The sequence below is a fragment of the Rhincodon typus genome, chromosome 12 (genome assembly GCF_021869965.1).
Source record: "Rhincodon typus isolate 14 chromosome 12, sRhiTyp1.1, whole genome shotgun sequence".
In the NCBI taxonomy this organism is placed as follows: domain Eukaryota; kingdom Metazoa; phylum Chordata; class Chondrichthyes; order Orectolobiformes; family Rhincodontidae; genus Rhincodon; species Rhincodon typus.
In genome coordinates, this window is record NC_063343.1 from 47,812,157 (window position 1) to 47,837,711 (window position 25,555).

Here is a 25,555-nt window from a genome sequence, read left to right on the forward strand (position 1 = left end):
TGGCCTGCTGTGTTCATCCAGCTCTACACCGTGTTACCTGAATTGAAATGTTTGTATCGAAAGGCTGTAGAGTTAGTAGGCCAAGCAGCAACTTTTACCAAGACAAAAAACTTTGAATTCAGCCAATCACTTTGAACCAGGCACTTAGACACCAAAAAAAGGAATTAAATTTAAATCTGATGGTTTTGACAACGCAGGACCGATCTATTATAAGAATTGATATGTCATCGAGGATATAAAAGAAGGGGGCAGTAGGACAAAACCCCAGTGATAACTGCCATCTGCCAGAGCTAACTGCCATTCGCCAGAGCTAACAGTCCTCAGCTCTCAAGAGAGAATAGCTGGCTTTCACAGACTTCTCTATATCTTAGAGAAAGCACCATTTAAATAACGGCAGTACCAATGGCACAACTCGTTAATATTCCTGACAGAAGAGTCAACGGAGAAGGCACAGAACACTCCGGAAGACAGATAACCTGGCTGTAATTTTGAGAGACTAAATTCCGTTTTTTTTTTATTTATTGGAACAACATACCATAAGGATCTTGTTTTGTTTAGTAATAGTTAGTAGTTAGAAGGGATTTATTTGGTTTGTTAATTGTTTAGTTAATTTGTTCACTGTTAGAATTTGGTAAATAAATTGCTACTTGTTGATTTTAACGTGAGTGTCAAGGATTTATTTTGTTTCACACTAGAAGTTATTGAAAGGCAGGTTACACCACTTTTCACGCTCATTTTACAGATTATGAGGCAAGGTGCTCCTCTTTGGGTGTTTTGGTTTTAGTTCTCAGAAGGGGTTAACCTCCACTTTGTAACACTATCACCTGAGTAAACATTTGGAAACTCCTCCCTAACAGAATTGTGAGTTCTTCTATACTACAGCAATTCAAGAATGCACTGATCAGCAACTTCTGAATGCAATAAATGTTGAATATGCTCCTATGCGTATTTAACAAAATAACCCACTGGATTTGGGTGGATAGTTTAGCCTTGGGTTCTGGTCAAGAGACAAAGGGTGTACAAGGTGGCTTTCCAATGGAAAGTTATCACAGAACATTTTACCTGCCCAAGCATTTTTCCTCAATACTCTAGCCTCCACCAGGCAGTCAGGGTTAAAATTGCTCTTTTAACCTCTTAGGAAAATGCCTAACTAACGTATGTGGTGATATCAAAAATGCAGTTCAAAAATTATGACATGAGAAGTGAGAAGCATGTGGATAAGAATTACACATAATATAACTTCAATATCACATTAATTACACAATGTTTTGACTGTTCAAAGCTTTGGTTGAGTAAAGTTAGAGAAATTGGTCTTTCTGCTGTATAGACATCCTATTTCTATTTTATTTTGTGTGTGCTATCTCATGTTTTTATTCTCATTCTCACCCATTAGCTGCAATTTTCCTCTTGTGTTCCAAAATCATACTTTGCTATGTTGCATTCCATCACTTTGACTTCACCATCACATCTCCTCTTAGCCATGACTCAATTTTCCCCAAGGCCTTATTTTCTTGTGTTCTTTGTTTTCCACCATTGAGACCTTTCTTTTTTAAGTACTGGCTGCACTATAAAAATATTTCAGAATAACTCGTTTTAATTTACCCACAGAATTAAGTTTTGTATGCACCAATACATTCATTGAGGTATTTTTTCTATGTCTCAGTATACTCCAAAAGCTTGAATCGGCCCTTGTACAGAATCACATGTGCTAGAAGTAGAAGGTGGTTGGATGACTAGTATGGGTGTTTATGGGCTTGGTAGCACTTCAGTGTGAATCTCAGGACAGCTATTATTGAATTGATGGAGCTATCATCAGAGGGGGAGGGCTCCTCAACCTGGGAGCTCTGAATGGACACTTCCCAGGATCTGGATCTTTTAATCAGTTGGTCAGCATTTCATAGAATCTCTACAGTGTGAAAGCAGGCCATTTGGCCCAATGTGTTCACACTAACCCTCCGAAGAGGATCTCACCCAGACCCATCCCCCTCCCCTGTCCCTGTAACCCTATATTTCTAGTGGCTAATCTAGGTAGCCTGTACATTCCTGGACACTGTAGGCAATTTAGCATGGCCAATCCACCTAATCTGCACATCTTTAGACTGTGGGGGGAAACCGGAGCACACAAAGAAACCCACACAGACACGGAGAGATAGCAAGAACAGCACATACTGGAGTCAGAGATAACACAGTGTGGAAACATGGGGAGAATGTACAAACTCAAACCTGGGTCCCTGGCACTGTGAGGCAACAGTGCTAACCACTGGGCTCTGTGTTTAATTGTTCTCATAAACATGTGATACTTAATATTGACATTTTAAGTGCGTTTTTACGTCCAAAATCATATCCAACAATGCATACTGGCAGATGGAGGATACATATGGTGTGACTTTAGTTCTCATTCTCTATTCAAATCTGGAAATGTTAATACCAGCAGTTCCCAGGTTGTGAATGCATTCCATCCTTGAGTATGTTTGTAAGTTGATTTGTATACAAGTTGGAACATAATACAGTACAATATAAAATATCCACTTGTAAAAATGAGAAAACATTTATTAAAAATGAGGATCTCCTTTGTAATTACAACCATTTGCAAATGGATTTAGGTAAATCTGGGATCACCTATACATCAATCTGACTGATTCAGACCATTCATGTGATCATTGTGTAAACTTCTCAAATGTCTATAAATGCATTTATTACTAATTATTTATTTGTTCAAATAAAAAATGTACCATGGCATTATAACTATGCATCTCAATAATAAATGTGCCTAAAGTACTTTAACAATTTGAAACAAGCTCATGATGCCATGGTCAAATAGACATGCAAATAGGAGCTGGAAACAAGGCAATATGAATGTGTGCAAGTGTAAAGATAGCTACTGAAATTACCTTCCAAAATACACCTCCCACTCATTTCTCTCGTGCTCTCTCTCTCTCTCCAACTGAACTATACCCTGCATTTTATCTTTACAGGTTGGGCGTTGTTCCTTGTTAGAGGGAATTAATGTTAACCATTTCTTAAGGCTATAATATTTTGTCTTTATTGTTCTGACATTTCATACATGGTGTAGGAGTGAAGGCTTCAGATATGTGGATCATTGGGATGTCTTCTGGGAAGGTGAGATCTGTACAAGAGAGACGGGTTGCACCTAAACTGGAGGGTACAAATATCTCAGCAGGGAAGTTTGATAGTGCACCTCAGGAGGGTTTAAACTAGTGTGGCAGGGGGATAGGCACCGGAGCAGCAGGTTAGTAAGTACCGAGACTGGGGAAGAGCTTGAGTCCAAGGCAAATATGACTAAAGGGAACAGCAGTTAGGGAGAGGTTGCTGAGCTCAGCAGTACTGGAGGCTTGGACTGTATTTGCTTTAATGCAAGAAGTACAACAGATAAAATGGGTGAACTTAGAGCCTGAATTAATACATGCATTTGTGATGTTGCTGCTATCACAGAGACATAATTGAAAGAAGGACAGGATTAACAGCTTTACATTCTGTGATATCAATGTTTTAGATGAGACAGAGAAGGAAGCAAAAGAGGTGGGGCGAGTTGCATTACTAGTTAGGCAGCATATCACAGCTGTGTTGACGGAGGACACCCTGGAGGAATACTGCAGTGAAGCTCTATGGATACAGCTCAGGAATAGGAGGGATGCAACAACAATGCTGGGATTGTACTACAGACCAGGGAGATAGAGGAAGAGGAATGTAGTCAGATTCTGGAAAGATGTGAAAATAACAGGGTTGTTGTGGTGGGTGATTTTAACTTCTCCCATATTGACTGGGACTCCCTTAGTGCCAGGGGTTTGGATGGGGAGTAATTTGTTAAGTGTATCCAGAACAATATGGGAGGGGGCCATACAAGACCTGATATTGGGAACTGAACCAGCCAGGTGATCAAAGTTTCAGTGGTGGAGCATTTAGGGAATACTGAATGTAATTCCCTAAGTTTTGCATACTTATGGAAAAGGACAAGAGTGGACCTTGGATGTCTCATCAGCTTGATTGAGGTTTTTGACGATGTGACAAGAATGATTGATGAAGGAAGGGCAGTAGATGTTGCCTATATGGACAGTAGTAAGGCATTTGATAAAGTACCGTATGGCAGGCTGGTACAGAAGGTAGAGTCTCATGGGATCTGGGGTCACTTGGCTAGATGGATACAAAACTGGTTTGGTCATAGAAGACAGAGAGTAGCAGCGGAAGCATGCTTTTCGGAATGGAGATCAGTAACTAGTGGTGTTCCATAGGGATCAATGCTGGTATTTTTGTTGTTTGAAATATATGTATAAATGATCTGGAGGAAAATGTAGTTGGTCTGATTAGTAAGTTTGCGATGACACTAAAATTGGTGAAGTTGCAGATAGTGAGGAGGATTGTTATAAGATACAGTGGGATGTAGATAGATTGTAGACATGGACAGAAAAATGGCAGACGAAGTTTAAAATCCGGTCAAATGTGAAGTGATGCATTTTGGAAGATCAAACTCAAGTGTGAACTATACAATAAATGCCACAAACACAGAGGGAATTGGGTGTACAGGTCCACAGATCCCTGCAAGTTGCAACACAAGAGGATAAGATGGTCAAGAAGGCATACAGTTTTTAATTGGCTGGGGCATCGAAAATACAAGTTGATAAGTAATGTTACAGCTATACAAAACTTCAGTTAGACCACATTTAGAACATAGCATGCAGTTCTGGTCACCATACTGCTAGAAGGACATGAACGCTTTGGAGACGGTGCAGAGAAGGTTATCCAGGATGTTGCCTGGTCTGGAGGCTTTTAGTTATGAGGAGATAAACTTGGATTGTTTTCACTGGAAAGATGGAGACTGAGGGGTAACCTAATAGAAGTTGACGAAATTATGAAAGGCATGGATAGGGTGGATAGTCAGAGGCTTTTTCCCAGGGTGGAAAGGTCAACTACCAGAGGGCACAGTTTCAAGGTGAGAGGGGGAAAGTTTAGGAGAGAAGGGCAGGGAAACACTTTCACACAGAGGGTGATGGGTGCCTGGAACGCACTGTCACTGGAGGCGGAGGAAACAGGCATGTTAGCAACGGCTAAGACGTAACCTGGTAGACACATGAAAGTGAGGTGAACAGAGCGATAGATAACACACATGGGCAATATGTAGTAGGTCTAAATAGGGATTAGGAATTGACGCTGCCCTAGTGGGCTGAAGAGCCTGTTCCTGTGCTGTTTTGTACAGATGTGTATTTTACACAATGTTTTAAAGTTAGATTGCTGGAATATGATTGCAACCCTATCATAAACACAGCATTCTGAAAAGCCTATGACTCACATTTTGTCCCTTTCACTCTCTTACAATACAAAACCAAAATTGAGAAGGAACCTTTAGGTTTTGGGAGAAATTTAAACAAATTTAACAATTTGAAGACTTTATTGTTGGTCCAAATAAAGTTTATTGATTATGAAGATGAGTAACAAAATAGTTGCCATTGGCTTTTTTTGCAGCTGAGATTCCTGTTTATGTAACATGAAATATAGATTCAGGACAGAAATTAATGGTGTATCTTATGATACATTTGGTGGAGGGTGAAGTATTTTATTCGTCTTTTGACATTAATGACATTATTTAGTGGAGATGACAGACTACTCACCTGCCAGTTCAAGATTTATTGAGAACTCCATGTCACCTCTGTTTTTGGAATGGTCACTGTATAATGCCAGACAAATAATTGTGGTCCTTTCCTCAGATCAAGGAATTGAGGACAGAGGTCTTGCCCAAGAGAGCTGCTGACTATTAAATGGCAGTGCCAGCACTGAGAGGTAATTGCTACCATTGTATGATATTTATCCAAGATCAAAGTATTGTCACTGTGTTCCAGGCCACATGGTGAATGATGGTGAGGTGTTGTGGAATGGAATCAAAGGATTGGCAGCAAGTTTGGGAGGTGGCTTTGAACTGGCAACCTCTTGTTGATACCAGATCCCTCGATTAGGCACTGAGTGCTTTTAAACCAGGGACCCACCTGGAAACGCAGAAACAATACCATATGCAAGAAGCCCACTTGTCACTGCATTAATATCAGAAGTGATGAAGAGGCTTTTAAGTGGTCATTAATTGCCTGGTTAAGGCCCTCAATTAGTGGCAAGATGGAAAGGGCATCAGTGGATTTTGCTGAGGTGGATCAGGATTGAGGTGGGAAGGTGACATGGTCCCCAACTGCCGTGCTCTCATTTGATTAAATTCTCCACCTCTACCAACTGCATCATCATATAAACCATTAAATTCTACCCTGAATCTGTATTCCATGTTATGTAAATAGAATCTCTGCTGCCAAACACCTTTTTTGCTAGTCATAATCGTTAAACCTACAAAATCTCCAAATTGGTAGAGATGGTGTTTAACTTCCTCCCAAAACCTTAAGGTTCCTTCTCAAATTTGAATTGCAAACCATGTCAATGTTACCTCTGTGATGTGGCTTACTTATAATGTCCACATACGTAGATTTACACTGCAGACCACGTGTGCTTGGTGTCTGATAGTTATTAAGAAGCTAATTTCCTGCTTATTGAAGTTCCAAACTGTGATAGACATTTCTTTGCCTCAGGATCATGCTTGGGCTCAAGTCGAGCATACAATCATAGATTCATAGAATTGTACAGCATGGAAAAAGACCCTTTGGTCCAACTTGAAGGTAGGAGACAGAGGGTGGTGGTGGAGGGTTGCTTTTTGGACTGGAGGCATGTGACCTGCAGTGTACTGCAATAATCCATGCTGGGCCTACTGCTTTTTGCCATTTATATAAACGATTTGGATATAAATGTAACAGGACTGGTTAGTAAGTTTTCTGATGACACCAACATTGGTGGTGTAGTGGACAGTAAGGAATGTTACCTCAGAATACAATGAGACCTTGATTAAATGGGCAAATGGGCCGAGGAGTGACAGATGGAGTTTAATTTAGATAAACGCAAGATGTTGCATTTTGGTAAGGCAAATCACAGCAGGACTTACACACATAATGGTAGGGTCCCGGTTGCTGAACAAGGAGACCTTTGGGTGCAGGTTTGTAGGAGTATAGGATTTGAGCCATTATGTTGAGCTTATACAGGACATTGGTGAGACCCCTTCTGGATTACTGTGTCCAGTTCTGGTTGCCCTGTTACAGAAAGGATATTATTAGGCTGGGGAGAGTTCAGAAGAGATTTACCAGGATGTTGCTGGGAACAGAAGGTTTGAGATATAAGAAGAGGCTGAATAGGATGGGACTTTTTTCACTGGAGCGTAGGAGGTTATGGGGTGACCTTATAGAGGTTTATAAGATCAGAAGGGGTATGGATAAGGTTAATGAGAAGTGTCTTTTCCCCATGTTGGGGGGGATTTCAAGACAAGGCAGCACATTTTTAAGGTGAGAGGAGAAAGATTTAAAAAAGACATGAGGGGCAATGTTTTTACACAGAAAGTGGCTCATGTGTAGAATGAACTTCCAGAGAAAGCAAAGCAGGTACAGCTACAATGTTTAAAAGACATTTAGATAAGTACATGATTGAGAAAGGTTTGGAGGAATATGGGCCAAGCGCAGGCAGGTGGGACTGGTTTAGTTTGGGATTATGTTTGGCATGGACTGGTTGGACTGACTGGTCAGTTTCTGTGCTGTATGACTCTACTGTTATGACTCTATTAATTAAATAAGTGAAGTTTCTAATACTTACTTACCACCACAAAGGAATGTATATCAGGCCAACAAGAGACAGCGTAAAAAGCAAAAGCTGCCAGCTTCGTATGAAGTATGCAACCAAAGGCAAGAACATATAACCGAATGCATAAGAAATGCCAATTCCCAGTGTGCAGTACGTAATTCGAATGGATTTTCCAAGAAGTTCTGATCCTGTCAAAAGAGAAAAACCAGGTCAACAACAACGGTAATTGTGATTTATTTCTTAAATTTATTCCACTGTCTACTATTGCCACTCTGACAGAAAGATTAGTTTCTGTTCATTTATAACACTTCCATCAATTAAGTTGAATGCTCTTGAAACTTCACGTAGCAAGTTTCGCGGTGGATACTGAATGTCACCTGGGTTCATTTTTCACAACTCAGAGAAGGCAGTGATTGCACAGTTTAAGCAGAGATGAGATAAAACATGGAGCTTGACCCAGGAGAGGGAAGGGAAGGAAAATAATGCAGTACTTCTGGATATCAATTGACAATAAGATTAAATTTAAAAGGCAATGGAAACAAATGAAACTTTCTTTCTCTTTTATGTAAATCATTTTATCAGTTTGTATAAATAATGGTTCTGAAAGGGCTGATTTTGACGATTACGTTAGACTCTCCCTGATCTGCTAATGTCACACAGCACTGGGTGGGGAATTGGAGAGTCCGGCTTTAGATCCTGATTAAGTCAAATGTGTCAATCTCATAGTCTTAGTAACTATGCCTAACTAGCTAATGTGATTTGTATTTGTGATCAGAAAACCTCTGCCTGTAGATTTAATAACATTTCATATGGAACAATACTTGTGAAGTCTTATGGTCTGTGATATTACAATCATATCAGTCGTGGCTGTTTGATTTCAGCCTTTACTCATAGATATTTTCTAATCAATCTGTTCAGAAATGTTATTATACACATCTGATATCCTGGCTCAGAGGTAGGGGCATTACCACAACACCACAATAGCACATTATCATTAGCCACTATTGCCCTGGTGTAACTCTGTTCACATGCTGATCATGTGTAAATTTGACATTTTAGTTTTAGGACATGTCAGTATCAACAAAGTCAAAGTAACATTTTGGGAAGTAATGTAAAATTCCTCGAGATAAAGAGAATTGATGAACTTTGGAAGTAAAGTAATTAAAGAATCTTGTCTAGGCCATAAATCAAAATAGGATACAAAGGCAACGGAGAAGTTAACCCTAATAGGAGCTAAGGGGCATTTTTTTCACGCAGAGGGTAGTATGTGTACGGAATGAGCTGCCAGTGGAAGTGGTGGAGGCTGGTACAATTTTAACATTTAAAAGGCATCTGGTTGGGTATATAAATAGGAATGGTTTAGAGGGATATGGGTCAAATGCTGGCAAGTGGGACTAGATTAATTTGGAATATCTGGTTGGCAAGGACAAGTTTGACCAAAAGGTCTGTTTATGTGCTGTACATCTATAAAATTGTACAACATAGAAACGGACCCTTCTGTCCAACTCATCCAAGCCAACCAGATATCGTAAATTAATCTAATCCCATTTATCAGCATTTGGTGAGGCAATGGTCTAGTGGTATTATTGCTGGACTGTTAATCCAGAGACTCAGATAATGTTCTGGGGACCTGGGTTTGCATCTTGCCATGGCAGATGGTGGAATTGGAATTCAATAAAATATCTGGAACTAAGAGTCTAACGATGACATGAATCCATTTTCGATTGTTGCAAAAACCCATCTGGTTCACTAATGTCCTTTAGGGAAGGAAACTGCCATCCTTAGCTGGTCTGGCCTACATGCGACTCCAGACCCACAGCAGTGTGTTTGACTCTTAATAGCCCTCTGGGCAATTAGGGATGGGCAATAAATGCTGCCGAGCCAGAGATGTCCTCATCCCATGAATGAATAAAGGGAAAAAAATTACTCTAAACCCTTCCAGATGCCTTTTAAATATTGTAAGTGTACTAGCCTCCACCACTTCCTTTGGCAGCTCATTTCATACATGCACCATCCTCTGCGTGAAAAAGTTACACCTTAGGTCCCTGTTAAATATTTCCCCTCTTATCATAAACCTGTGCCCTCTAATTTTGGACTCCCCTACCCTGGGAAAAAGACCTCTGCTATTCACCCTATGCATACCCTTCATGATTTTATAAATCTCTATATGTCACCCCTCAACCTCCAAAGCTTTTGGGAAAAATGCCCCAGCCTATTCAGCCTCTCCCGATACCTCAAACCCTCCAGTCCTGGATACATCCTTGTAAATCATTTCTACACCCTTTCCTATAACAGGAAGACCAGAATTGAAGGTAGTATTCCAAAAGTGGCCTAACCAATGTCCTGTACAGCCAGAACATGACATCCCAACTCCTATACACAATGCACTGACCGATAAAGCCAAGCATAGCAAATGCCTTCTTCATTATCCTGTCTACTTGTGACTCCACCTTCATGAGCCTCTTTCTAATTCTAACAATTTACAGGGATGATACTCACCTGAAAGTTTCTAATTATTTGGGAAGACTACAGGTTTGTGCAGTTTGCTCCAGAAAAGAGAAGTTTGAGGGTTAAGTTTAGAGAAGTCATTAAAATGGTGATGGAATTCGACAGTATATTCCATGTACAGACGCTGATTCCACTTGCGAGATTGTCCAAGACCAAGGGTCACGTACATAATAATCACTAACAAATCCAGTAAAGAACTCAGCGGAATCATTTTTACTGGAGAATGGTTAAAGCGTGCAACATGCCATCACATGAAGGCGTTGAAATAAATAACTTGGATTCAGTTAAGGGGAAGCAAATTAGTGCATGTGGGAAAAAGAGTTTGAAGGATATGCTATTAGAATTAGATGAAATAAGGCTGTAGGAGGCTCAAGCATAAATAATAACATAAACAACTTAGGCCAAATGTTTGTCTTCAAGATGTAAATTCAGTAACACAGTTTAAAATTTCACTCAATGAAGTCAGATTCTGGGCAGCTAACACGAAATGAGTGCCCTACAAACCTGGATCCAACTACTTTATACTGAACACAGCCTAGGCACCCATCCATTGCAAATTTTGCATCAACAAACATTACTATTTACATATGTAGGAGACTATTTAAGGATTCACAGGAAAGCACATAAACAATGAAATGGTCTACTATTATGAAACAAGCAAAAAAATTTACAAAATTTGGGTTAATTGTAAACATAATAAATAAATATTAACTAAGAATTACCATGTCACAAGAGCGTGAGAGATCCAATGTCTAAATATTTGGAATATGTGAATCAGGAAAAGATTTCCAAAAATGTGCTGGTCTTGGGGCGTTGAGTTGTAATTGTCATATTAATGTGAAATCTAATGCGATGAAGAGAGGTTGAGTAGATTAGGATTATTTACATTAGAAAGACAGAAGTTGAGGGGGGACCTGATTCAGGTCTACAAAATCATGAGGGTGGATAGCAAGAAGCATTTTGCCAGAGTGGGGGACTCAGTTACTAGGGGTCATGATTTCAAGGTGAGAGGGGAAAAGTCTAAGGGAGAACTGTGGAAAGTTCTTTACGCAGAGGGTGGTGGGTGCCTGGAAAGCGTTGCCAGCAGAGGTGGTAGAAGTGGGCATGATAGCGTCATTTAAGATGTATCCAGACAGAAACATGAATGGGCAGGGAGCAGAGGGATACAGATCCTTGGAAAATAGGTGACAGGTTTAGATAGAGGATCTGGATCGGCGCAGGCTTGAAGGGCCGAAGGGCCTGTTCCTGTGCTGTAATTTTCTTTGTTCTTTGTTCGAATGTCGAGCTCCCAAGCAGAAAATGAGATGCTGTTCTTCCAGCCTGCCCCATGGCACCCTCTCCTGCAACCCCAGAGGATGTAACACCTACCTGTTTACTTCCTCCTCAGTATCCAAGGGCCTAACACACCTTCCAGGTGAAGCAACGCTTTACCTGCACGTCACATAGTCTAGTCTACTACATTCGCTGCTCACAACGTGGTCTCTTCTACACTGGGCAAACAAAGCCTAGACTGGGTGACTGCTTTGCAGAACGCCCACGTTCTGAGTGAAAAAAAACCCTGAGCTTCCAGTTGTCAGCCACTTCAACAAACCACTTTGTTCCTTGGCCAACATCTCTGTCTCAGGTTTGCTGCAGTGCTCCAGCAAAGCTCAGCACAAGCTGAAAGAACAGCACCTCATTTTCTGCTTGGGAATACTACAGTCTTCTGGAATCAAAATCGAATTCTACAATTTTAGGGCTTGGACACACCTTCTCTCACATCCTTACCCCACCCCCACACACGCCAGGCCTTGTTATCACATGGTCTGCTGTTACAAACAACCCATTATTTGCCACGAATCCTCCCCATTAGCAGCTATTAATTCTCCCAGGCTGATCATTATCCACTCCTTTGTCCAACAGTTTTTCTATCTCTTTGAGCTTTATCTTCACCTATCATTTATTCCTTACTTCCTCCTCCAATCTACCTTCTGCATAAAACCAAACATCCCCCCCTCAGTGGTCGAGAACGCCCTCGACCGTGTCTCCCGCATTTCCCGCAACTCAGCCCTCAAACCCCCTCCCTGCAATAACAACCAAAACAGAATCCCTCTCGTCCTCACGTACCACCCCACCAACCTCCGGATCCAACGCATCATCCTCCGACCCTTCCGCCATCCGCAATCCGACCCCACTACCAAAGACATTTTTCCCTCCCTACCCTTATCTGCTTTCCGGAGGGACCACTCTCTCCGGGATTCCCTTGTCCGCTCCACACTCCCCTCCAGCTCCACCACACCCGGCACTTTTCCCTGCAACCGCAGGAAGTGCTACACCTGCCCCTACACCTCCCCCCTCACCCTCATCCCAGGCCCCAAGAAGACTTTCCACATCAAGCAGATGTTCACCTTCACATCTGTTAATGTGGTATACTGCATCCGCTGTTCCCGTTGTGGCCTCCTCTACATCGGGGAAACCAAGCAGAGGCTTGGGGACTGCTTTGCACAACACCTACGCTCGGTTCGCCCTAAACAACTCCACCTCCCAGTCGCGAACCATTTCAACTCCCCCTCCCATTCCTCAGACGACATGTCCATCCTGGGCCTCCTGCAGTGCCACAATGATGCCACGCGAAGGTTGCAGGAACAGCAACTCATAGTCCGCTTGGGAACCCTGCAGCCCAATGGTATCAATGTGGACTTCACAAGCTTCAAAATCTCCCCTCCCCCACCGCATCCCAAAACCAGCCCAGCTTGTCCCCGCCTTCCTAACCTGTCCTTCCTCCCAGCTATCCCCTCCTCCCACCTCAAGCCCCACCCCCATCTCCTACCTACTAACCTCTTCCCGCCCTCTTGACCTGTCTGTCCTCCCTGGACTGACCTACCTTCTCCCTAACTCCCCACCTACACTCACCTTTACTGGCTCCATCCCCGCTTCTTTGACCTGTCTGTCTCCTCTCCACCTATCTTCTCCTCTATCCATCTTCTATCCGCCTCTCCCTCTCTCCCTATTTATTTCAGAACCCCCTTCCTCTCCCCCATTTCTGAAGAAGGGTCTAGGCCCGAAACGTCAGCCTTCCTGCTCCTCTGATGCTGCTTGGCCTGCTGTGTTCATCCAGCTCTACACCTTATTATCTCATTTTCCGAGCTAACATCAGTTCTGAAGAAGAATCAATGGACCTGAAAAGTTAACTGTGATTTCTCTCCAAAGATGCTGCCAGACCTGCTGAGTTTTTCTAGCGATTTCTGTTCCTGTTTCTTTTTCTGATTTCCAGCATCCGCAGTTCCTTTGGTTTTGTTTTAGCTAACATCCAGATTTTGGGTTACTTCGATACATGGAGAGAGAGAGAGAGAGTCTGTAGCCTGGGAGGTTTCTTTTCCTGTATTGTGAACACACATTGCTGTTCACCTGCCCAGGTGCCCAACAGAGATTTATTGTGATGCTGATGACTTCTGGCATCCTGAATTAATCCTAACTGCACAAACCAATCTGCAATCTGTCGCTGAGTGAATCTTATTCTGCACACAAACATTCCCAGCGTGGTGGCATTTTAGATTTCATTCCCCACTAGTTGAAGAAAGCAACAGTATAATAACAATTCACAATGATTTCAGTAACCCATTTTTAAATGTGTGGCTATTCCTTCCACTGCCCTTTTGTCCCATTTGGCCCACAGTCCAAAATAAAGCAAAATAAAAGATGTGTATGTTTTTTGTACATATTTACCTTAATTTCAAGGTGTTAATTTTTGTGTCATTATCTTGAACTACTTCTGTCAGATCCATAAAACTCATGGTGTTACATTGAGCACCAGTGTTTCTCTGACATTTTATATTCACTTGATGCTCTCCTACTGATGCCATCGTTCAAACAGTCACAAAGCATTTAGCACCTTTAAACTTGATGATGCTTCATAATGTAAAGTGAATCATTTTTGATTGAAAATCTGCAGTGTTTTCTGGCTAAAAATACTGGCCCATGAGCCATTGTGATGCTGGTGGTTACCTCTTTGACACCCGCTTCAGTTAGCATCAGTGCGGAGGGGAAGAAACATTTCTGTGGAGATAATTCCTGCTTTTATATTTTAAGAAGTGTTTGAGGAATTGATTAACTTACATTTTTTCCTACCGGCCTGGGGGAGTTGCTGTGCCCAGCAGTATGAGAGCTGAATGAGCAAACAGTTGAAGGGGTGGCATGGTGGCTCAGTGGTTAGCACTGCTGCCTCACAGTGCTAGGGACTTGGGTTCAATTCTACCCTCAAGCAACTGTCTGTGTGGAGTTTGTACATTCTCCCATGTTTGCATGGGTTTCCTCCAGATGCTCCAGTTTCCTCCCACAGTCCAAAAGTGTGCAGGTTAGGTGGATTGGCCCATAGTGTTCAGGGATGTGTAGCTTAGGGGGATGGGTTTGGATGGGATGTTCCAAGGGTTGGTGTGGACTTGTTGGGCCAAAGGACCTGTTTCCACACTGTACAGATTCTATGAATCATTATAATCATCTGACATTTCCCCAAAAGCAATCTTTATAGGCTTACTTTGTTTCTTCCTTGCTAAGCACACACATGCAATATGATTCAACTTCTTGCAGTTAGAGCACTGTTTTCTTCACACGTATACACTTTCTTTTCTTATGTCTATGCTGTCCTCTACAATATTTATATCCTGACCTCTAGCCCTGACCTACCTGCTGGCCTTTCTGCAACTTTTTTTTCCCTTTTCTTCATTATTCTGCTCTCGTTTGTCTCAGAGTCATACAGTCATTGAGATATACAGCACGGAAACAGACCCTCTGGTCCAACTCATCCATGCCACCTGGATGCCCTAAATAATTGTAGTCCTATTTGTCAGCATTTGGCCCATATCCCTCTAAACTCTTCCTAATCATATACGCATCCAGATGCCTTTTAAATGTTGTAATTGTACCAGCCTCCACCACTTCCACTGGCAGCTCATTCTTTACATGCCCCTCTGCGCGAAAAATTTGCTCCTTAGGTCCCTTTTAAGTCTTTCCCCTCTCACCTTAAACCTATGCCCTCTAGTTTTAGACTCCCCCAACCCAGGGAAAAGTCCTTGTCTATTTACTCTATCCATGCCCCTCATGATTTTATAAACAGCTTGTCCTGGAATGTCTCTCAGTACAATGCAAACCTCATCTGTTCTCCCATTAAAATACTGTACTTGATGATTGACAACCTCAGGGCTTCTGCACGTGCCAATCAATTTCTTGACAGCATATTTCTACTCCTACTATGGATGTGCTCTGATATAGGATCTCTTATTCCTAAGGCAATCATATCACTGATAACATCATCTTTCAATTGTCTCAGCTCACAGGTAACAGCTAGATCTATCAGCTCCATCACACGCTGATCAGTAGATTTCCTCTGTCACCGAGCTCTGATAGTGAACACATACTATTCATAAGTAATACTGACATGGAGTAGAAAGGACGCCTTCAAAGCTTTCCACCTTTCTCATGTCTACGTTCTGCCTGACAGTGAGGTTTGGACTGTGTTATAGCTTGTAGTACTCTTTTCCCAGCACCAATACCAGGGTTGTTACTCTCAATTTCTGAAGCTTCTTATTTAATTCTGTAGGTATATCATAGCGTCACCATTGAGGTTGGAAAATATGTCAATTATATCACACATCTCCTTTCATTTTCACACCAGCAGGGAGTGACAAATTCACAGCCATTCTAACTCACTCAGCATTTCAATGCTGGAGACTACTGTTTTAATTCTTGCTTGGTGGATTTTTCCAGTAGCTGGTTTGCTTGCAGCTCTGAAAATTCACTCAAGCTCACCTTCACCGCTGATACTATATTTCATGTACGGTGTTTAATGGCTGCTGTAGATTGAAATGAAAGCAAATTACAGCAGAGGTAGAGGTTGCATGACTATGGCAGGCGAACCAGTATTTATTTTCAAAGGCATTTTGACACACACTTTGTCTAATAAAAAATAAAGACTTGAATGTATACAGGGACTTCACAACTACAAGACACCCCAAAGTGAAAATGAAGTTGATTTTTAAGTGCTGTCACTGTCATAAAGTAGGAAGCACAGGAACTCATGAAATACAGTCATTTGAAAATGTTTACATACTATGTTTCTTGCAAGGTTTATGGAGGGATAATTATTGGCCAGGGCGCTGGAGGTGTCTTCCCTGTTCTTCTTAGAAATGATGCCACAAGGTCTTTTATATCCACTCAAGTGGGCAACCTGGGCCTCAGTTTAACATCTCCCCCAAAAGATGACAGGGCAACGCTCCCTCAGTACTGTGCTGGAATATTAGCCAAGAGTGTTGTGCTTAATCCTTGGAATGGAACTTGAACACAAAATCTTATAAGTTAGAAGCATGTGTGCTTCCAAATCCGTAACTGACATACACTTAGTGGGCTTTGTCTAAAAGCATCCACATTATTGCCTCAATATTCTGTGTGATAGCAAATTCCACATTCTAACCACTCTCTGGACACCTGAATTTCTTATAGGTGTTATGAGTGATCATTGCAATGTTAAAGGTCTAGTTTGAATTCTGTGTAATTCTGTGCAATTCATGCCACTCCATAATCCCTTGGGACTCCTATGTTGCTCTAACATTGTGTTTACTGAAAACAGTTCAGCATCATTGTTCAATATGAAAATTGATTGCTCATTCATGTTTATTTTTGTAGTAGACTCTAATTCACTTAGAATATACAGCATAGAACAGTACAGCACAGGAACAGGTTCATTGGCCCACCATGTCTATGCTGACCATAATACCATTCTAAACAAATCCATTTGCCTGCATAGTTCATAGCCCTCTATTCTCTGCCTATTCATGTGTCTGTCAAAATGCCTCTTAAACTTTGCTATCATTTCTGCTCTACCACTTCCCCTGGCTGCATGTTCCAGGCACCTACTTCTCTCTGTATAAAAAACATTTTTCATGCATCCTTTTCAAACTTCCACCTCCCTCACCTTAAACCTATTGGGTGTGAGTATTTTATACTTTTACGCCAGGAAAGAGACTCAGACTATTTACTATATCCATGCCCCTCATAATTTTATATATTTCTGTCAGATCACCCCTCAGCTTCCAACGCTCTAGTGAAAAAAAAATCCAAGTTTGTCCAACCTCTCCTTACATCTAATACACTCCAATCCAGGCAACATTCTGAAAAACCTCTTTTGCACTCTCTCCAAAGCCTTAACAATCTTCCAATAATGTGGTAACCAGTACTGTACACAGTACTTTAAACACAGCCTGACCAAAGTCTTATACATTTGCAGCATGATGTGCCAATTTTTATAGACAATTCCCCGCCTAATTAAGGCAAGCATGCCATGTGCCTTCCCTATCAACTTGTGTTGCCACTTCCAGGGAACTATGGATTTGGACCCCAAGATCCCTCTGCATATTAATGCTCCTAAGGGTACAGCATGTACAGTATCCTTTCCTCTTGCATTTGAGTTCCCAAAATGCTTCATCTCACACTTGTCTGGCTTAAACTCCATCTGCCATTTCTCCACCCAACTTACCAGCTGATCTATATCCTGCTGCATCCTTTGATAACTACTGCACTCTCCACAAGTCCATCAAATGTTTGTAATCTGCAGACTTAATAATCAGACCATTGATACATTCATTCAAATCATTTACATATATTACAAACAACAGAGGTCCCACACTGATCGTTGTGGAACACCACTAGTCACAGACCTCCAGTCAGAAAAACATCCCTCCACAACTATTCTCTGTCTTCTACGGCCAAGACAATTTGTATCCAACTTGCCAACTCACCACTCTTCTGGACCAGCTAACATGAGGGATCTTGTCAAATGCTTTAGTAAGTTCCATGTAGATAATGTCCACTGCCTTATCCTCATCAATTATCTTTGGTACTCACTCAAAAAGACTCAATCAAGTTTGTGAGATAATCCCTTCCCCACGTAATGCCACGCTGACTGTCCCTAATAAGTCTATTCTTCTCCAAATACAAGTAAATCCTATCCCTAAGAATTTTTTCCAATAATTTCCCTACCACTGATATAAGGCTCACTGGCTTATAATATCCTGGATTATCCCTATTGTCGTTTTTCAACAAAGGAACAACATTGGTTATTCTTCAGTCTTTTGGAACCTCGCCTGTGGCTAAAGAGATTACAGTGATCTCTGTCAAGATCTTAGCGATCTCTTCCCTGGCCTCCTTCAATGTCCTGGAATAGATCCCATCACGCCCTGTGAACTTACCTACCTTCTTCATGCCACCGAACACCTCTCCCTTCTAAATATTGATTTGCCCCAGAGCATCAACAAACCCCTCTCTAAACTTACCATCATCCATTTCTTTCTCCTTAGTGAATACTGATGCGAAGTACTCAGTAAGAACCTCAGCCACTTCCTCTGGCTCCATATATAAATTCCCTCCTTTTTCCTTGACTGGACCTATCCTTCTCGTCATGACCCTTTTGTTCCTAATATATGTGTAAAATGCCTTTGGATTCTCCCTAATCCTATTTGCCTAGGGTATTTCATGGCTCCTTCTAGTTCTCCTAATTTCTTCTTTAAGTTCTTTCCTGCTTCCTTTATATTCCTCACAGGCCTTGTTTGATTTCTGATTCCTAAACCTTGCATATGCCTCCTTTTTCTTTTTTACTAAACTTAAGACATCTCTCATCTACTGAGGTTCCCGAATCCTGATATCTAAAGAGAAAGGGATCTAATTTGAGGTTTGACCATTTTAGTAATGTTATAGTTTTCAATAGTGCTGGACTGCAATCCATAAATTGCACTATAAACATATTTCACATACCAAAACCTCTGAACTGAAGTAAAGGATGAGAATTATATTTTGAACTTTTGAGACTCTTGTCTGTTATATATAGGCTCCACGGTAAGGAATATTCTGTTTTGGAATAGTATGCTTCTGACACATTGACTTTGGAGATTCTCAACATCTGTTATATTAAATATAGATCTTGCATTGCTGACAGTTATACACGTCTTGCTGAGCAGATGCTTCAAGAGCCTTTGATGACTATGCTGTTGATTATAAAATAGTGCGTGCAATGTACCAATTGACTCAACCACGACATTTCAATGTTCTGCTATCCCCACCCCACAGCTAAATATTGTGAATGTACTAACATTTTTGTGCTGAGTGGCTGATTTATGCTGTGCTAGCTGTGGTACATTCTAATATGGAAACGGGCAAAATTTGGAACCTCTTAGCAAGACTGGGAACTGGAGCAGCAAGTAAATATAACGACTTGGAGAAGAGCTTGAAGCTTGGGCAAATATAGCTAAGAGGTAGAGCAGTGAGGGAGAGGTTGCTGAGCTCAGCGGAATTGCAGGCTCAGAATGTGCTTGATTCAATGTAAGAAACATAACAGGTAAAACAGGTTAAATTAGACCTTGGATTAATGCAACTATGATGTTGAAACATGGTTGAAAGAGGTTGGCAGTGTAATGTTCTGAGATCTTGGTGTTTAAGACAAGACAGAGAAAGAAGCAAAGGAGGTTGAGGGTGTTGTGTTACTGGCTTGAGAGCACATCATAGGTGTGTTGAGGGAAGGATCTTGCAGCGTGGCATTATGGGTAGAGCTCAGGAATAGGAAGGGTGCAATCACAATGCTGGGATTGTAAAACAGACTTCCCAGCTGCCAGCAGGAGTTAGAGGAAAAGATACGTAGTTTGATTCTAGAAAGATGTGAAAACATCTGCCAATGTGGTATACTGCATCCGCTGTACCTGTTGTGGCCTCCTCTACATCGGGGAAACCAAGCGGAGGCTCGGGGACCGCTTTGCAGAACACCTACGCTCGGTTCGCAATAAACAACTGCACCTCCCAGTCGCGAACCATTTCAACTCCCCCCTTCCATTCCTCAGACGACATGTCCATCCTGGGCCTCCTGCAGTGCCACAATGATGCCACCCGAAGGTTGCAGGAACAGCAACTCATATTCCGCTTGGGAACCCTGCAGCCCAATGGTATCAATGTGGATTTCACAAGCTTCAAAATCTCCCCTCCCCCTACCGCATCCCAAAACCAGTCCAGCTCGTCCCCGCCTCCCTAACCTGTTCTTCCTCCCACCTATCCCCTCCTCCCACCTCAAGCCCCACCCGCATCTCCTACCTACTAACCTCATCCCGCCCCCTTGACCTGTCCGTCCTCCCTAGACTGACCTATCCCCTCCCTAACTCCCCACCTACACTCACCTTTACTGGCTCCATCCCCACCTCTTCGACCTGTTTGTTTCCTCTCCACCTATCCTCTCCTCTATCCCTCTTCTTTCCAAGGTATTTTATCCAAATGTTAGGAGCATGAGGATAGCTAGGGAAAGAGTAGGTTCGTTGAAGGATAACAAAGGGAGGCTTTGTGTAAAGCCAGAGGAAATGGGTGAGATCTTTAATGAGTACTTCACATTGGTATTCAATAAAGAGAGGGACAAGATGGATGTTGAGGTTAGGGAAAGGTGTGTGAATACTCTCAGGCAGATCAGCATAATGAAGAGCAAGTGTTGAGTGTCTTGAAATACATTAATGTAGAGGGCCAGATGGGATCTATCCCAGGATAGGCTCAGGGAGACGAGGGAGGAAAGTGTAGGGGTCTTAACAGATATCTTTGCACCCTCTTTGGCCTCAAGTGTGGTTCCAGAGGACTGGAGAATGGCCAATGTTGTTCCTTTGTTTAAGAAGGGAAACAGAGATAATCCAGGTTATCACAGATTGGTGAGCCTGGTGTCAGTGGTGGGGAAGCTGTTGAAGAAGATACTGAGGGACAGGATTTGTTCACATTTGGAAGCGAATAGACTTGTTAGTGATAGGCAGCATGGGTTTGTGCAGGGAAGGTCATGTCTCACTAACCTGATTGAGTATTTTGAGGATGTGACAAGAATGATTGATGAGGGAGGGGCAGTGGATGTTGTCTATATGATCTTTAGTAAGGTATTTGATAAGGTAGCTCAGGGCAGGCTAGTATAAAGAGTAGAGTCTCATAGAATCCTAGGTGAGCTGGCTATATGGATAACAGAACTGGCTTGGTATAGAGAGGTGGGGTGGAAGGTTGTTTTTCATAATGGAGATAATTAACTTGAGGTGTTCCACAGGGATCAGTGCTGCTATCTTTGTTGTTTGTAATATATATATAAATGATGTGGAGGAAGATGTGGGTGGTATGATTAGTAGGTTTATGGATGACACCAAAATTGGTGGAATTGCAGATATTGAGGAGGATTGTCAAAGGATACAGCAGGATACAGATAGATTGCAGATATGGTTAGAGCAACAGCAGGTGGAGTTTAATCAGGACAAATGCGAGGTGATGCATTTTGGAAGATCAAATTCAGGTGCAAATTATACAATAAATGCCAGAAACCTTAGGAGCATTGACATACAGAGGGATCTGGGCATCAAGGACCACAGATCCCTGAAAACGGCAACACAGGTCAATAAGTGGTCAAGAAGGAATACTGTAGGCTTGCCTTAATTGGCTAGGGTATCAAATATAAAAGTTGGTAAGTTATGTTACAGCTGTACAAAACTTTAGTCAGGCTGCATTTGGAATATTGCATGCAGTTCTGGTTGCCACATGACCCAGAAAGATGTGGATGCTTTGGAAAGGGTGCAGAGAAGATTTACCAGGATGTTGCCTGATCTGGAGGGTTTCAGTTATGTGGAGAGGTTGGATAAACTCTTGATTGTTTTCACTGGAAAGTCAGAGGCTAAGGGGTGGCCTGTTAAAGGTCTACAAAATTATGAGAGGCATAGGTAGGGTGGATAGTCAGTGGCTTTTCCCCAGGGTGTAAAGGTCAGTTACAAGAGGGCACAGGTTCAAGGTGAGAGAGAGAAATTTAGGGGAGGAATGCAGTGAAAATCTTTCACATAGAGGGTGGTGGGTGCCTGGAGCACACTGCCAATGGAGGTGGTGGGAGCAAGCAGTTAGCAATGTTTAAGGTGTATCTTGATAGACACATGAATGGGAGGCAAACAGAGGGATAGAAACCACGTATGGACAATAACTAGCAGGTCCAAATAAGGACTAGGAATTGGCGAAGGCATGGTGGGCCAAAGGGCCTGTTCCTGTGCTGTATTGTATTATAGGATGGTTTAGACACTCACCCAGAACAAAAGCAGCCACATAGTTTGAGATTTGTCCGATACCTATAAGGAAATTCACCAGGCAGAATATTTCCCAAGATGATGAGAATACTTGAAGTACATTGAAGCTAGTCTGTACAGCCATGGTCCCAAACAGAACTGCCTTTCTACCAAACCTGTAAAACAGAATTAATCGATGTTTCAAATATTGACAAGTTTTGAATACTTACTGACAATAATGCACATAAATTCCTGCACGTAGTTATACAAATATGAAGTCATGCATTTGGAAAAACCCATGCAGACGCATAGTAGACAGTATTCTGTTATGAAGACTCTTCATATTTATTAAATTTTATGGAAGATTATGGGTATCTGGATTTTTTTTAATATGTCAACAGCAGGAAATTAACATGTTTTTTTAATAAGACATTTCCTGAAAGTCTCATGAACTGTGGTGGAATGCTTGTTTATTGCAAATCCTCTGCTTGGGATTATGACTGTCAGTTTGAAGCTTCTAATTTGAAGATTATGTTATTTTTCAGTTGGTGGTTGACCTGGGGAAGGAAATCAGCTTCCTAACCAAGCTCTCCATTTTCTCAAAAACCTTTAGAGGTGGGTCCAGAACGTTATCTGGAGACCAGGTCTAGTCTGAATCTTTGCTGTCTTGCTGAAGTGCTTCTGGAAGAATCCTCAATACTGTATTCCCTAAGCAAGCTATGATGGCCTATATCTAGTGACAAATTTCCAAGGTCCTGCAACAACAATTCAGGGAGTTAGGGAGTAAACTAAAAAGCAGAACCTCTGGTGTAGTAATCTCAGGATTACTCCACATGCCACATGCTATTGAGGCTAGGAACAGAGCTTGTGTAAAGGGGAGGGCTTCAGATATGTGGACCACTAGGATGTCTTCCAGGGAAGGTGGGACCTATACAAGAAGGATGTTTTGCACCTAACCTGGAGGTGCACCAATATCCTGGCAGGAAGGTTTGCTAGTGCCACTCGGGTTTAAATTAGTGTGGCAGTAGGGTGCCAATCACAGCAGCAGGTAACTTAGTATAGAGACTAGGGAAGGGCTTGAGACTAAGGCAAATATAACTAAGAGAAAGAGCAGTCAGGGAGAGGTTGCTGTGCTCAGTGGAACCGAAAGCTTAGACTTTATTTGCTTCAATGTGAGAAGTATAACAGGTAAGATGGATGAAATTAGAGCCAGGATAAATGCATGCAATTATAATGTTGTTGCAATCTCAGAGACTTGGTTGAAAGAGGGATAGGATTGGCAGCTTAATGTTCCATGATATCAATGTTTTAGACAAGACGGAGGAGGAAACAAAAGAGGTGGGGGAGTCGCATTACAGGTTAGGGAGCACATCATAGCTGTGTTAAGGGAGGACACCCCAGAGGAATCTTGCTGTGAGGCATTATAGGTAGAGCTCAGGAATAGGAAGGGTGCAATCACAATGCTGTGATTGTACTACAGACCTCCTAGCTGCCAGCAGAAGATAGAGCAAGAGATATGTAGTCAGATTCTGGAAAGATGTGAAAAAAACATAGGTCTTTTGGTGGGTGATTTTAACTTTGCCCATATTGACTGGGACTCCATTATATCAGGGAGCAATTTGTTAGGTGTATCCAGGAGGATGTTTTGAAACAGTATGTAGATAGTTAAATGAGGGAGGGGGTCATACTGGACCTGATATTGGGAAATGAGCCTGGTGAGGTTATCAAAGTTTCAGTCGGGGAGCATTTTGGGAATAGTGACCATAATTCTGTATGTTTTCGGATACTTATGGATAAAGACAAGCATGCACCTCGGATGAAGGTATTAAATTGAGGAAAGCCAACTATAACTGAATTAGTCAAAAATCGGAGAATGTGGATTTGGAGCAGCTGTTTGATGGTAAATCCACATCTGACATCTGGGAGTCTTTGAAGGACCAGTTGTTTAGAGTGCAGGACAGGCATGTTCCTGTGAAAATGAAAGTAAATAATGGCAGGATTCAAGATTGAATGACAGGTGAATTATCAGCTGAGTCAAAACTAAAAGGAAGCATCCCTAAGGTACAGGCAACTATAAACAGACAGAGTCCTTGAAGAATATAGAGAACGTAGGAAGGAGCTCAAATGGAGAGTTAGGAGGGTTAAGAGGGGCCAGGAAATATCCCTGACCAGCAGGTTTAAAGAGAATCCCAAGGCATTTTATACATTTATCAGGAGCAAGAGGGGTAGCTGGGGAAAGCATACTCCCACTCAAGGATAAAGTGGGATAAAGTCCTTTACATTGGTATTCACCAAAGAGAGGGATGTGAGGGCTGTTGAGTTTAGGAAAAGGCATGTGAATACTCTTGGGTATGTCCACATAATGAAGGGGAATTGATGGTATCTTGAAATACATTAAGGTAGACAAATCCACAGGCCAGACACGATCTATCCCAGGATACCGTGGGAGGCAAGGAAGGAAATATGTGGGGCCTTAACAGATTTCTTTGCAGCCTGTGGAGGAAAGGAGAAGTCAACGTTTCAGGTATTACCTTTCTTCAGGACTGGATGTCAGAGCAGGGGGAGCTGCAGATAAATTGGGGGGGAGGGGTGCTAGTAGAATGGTGGTGATAGGTGGACACTGATGGTAGGTATGACCTGGCTGGTCGATGGGAGGGAATGAATCCGTTTGGTGACTGCAAGGGAGGGCCAGAAGGTCGAATTGAAGGGAGGAGGTGGGGCTGGAAAGGGAGCCGGGGAATAGGTGGGACGGTTATTTGCAATTACAGGACTCGATGTTGAGTCTTCCCGGCTGCAGGGTGCCCAGGCATAAGGTGTTGCTCTTCAAATTTGCGTTCCAAGTTGCTGCAACACTGGAAGAGGCTGAGGACGGACATGTCAGAGGGAGAGTAAGATGGGGAGTTGAAATGGGCAGTGACCAGGAGGTTAGGTTGGCCAGTACGGGCCAGGCGAAGATGCTCGGCGAAATGGTCACCGAATTTCTACATTTGGTCTCACCGACGTAGAGAAGGCCACATTGGGAGCACCGGATGCAATAGACTAGATTGGAGGAGATGTAGGTGAAACTCTGTCTCACCTGGAAGGACTGTTTCGGGCCCTGGATGCAGGTGAGGGAGGTGGTGTGTGGGCAGGTGTTGCATCTTTTATGGCTACAGGGGAAGGTACTGGGCGGGTTGGAGTGGTTGGTGAGGAGTGTGGCACGAACTAAGGAGTGGTGGAGGGAATGGTCCTTGTGGAAGGCAGAGAGGTTGGGGAGTAGAAGATGTTCCGGGTAATGGGGTCTAATTGGATTTGGCGGATGTGTCTGA

The 25,555-nt window shown here is 42.3% G+C and overlaps 1 protein-coding gene across 1 annotated transcript in view; it reads right to left on the minus strand.

Moving 5' to 3' along the window:
- Nucleotides 1-25,555, minus strand: part of LOC109932295 (solute carrier family 22 member 5-like) — a 106,295-nt gene that overhangs the window by 52,564 nt on the left and 28,176 nt on the right. Inside the window, exons 3-4 of the mRNA XM_020531530.2 lie at nucleotides 22,269-22,423; nucleotides 7,688-7,859 (exon numbers count right to left, since the gene is read on the minus strand). Coding sequence (XP_020387119.2) covers nucleotides 7,688-7,859; nucleotides 22,269-22,423 — 327 coding nt within the window. The remainder of the gene's footprint in view (nucleotides 1-7,687; nucleotides 7,860-22,268; nucleotides 22,424-25,555) is intronic.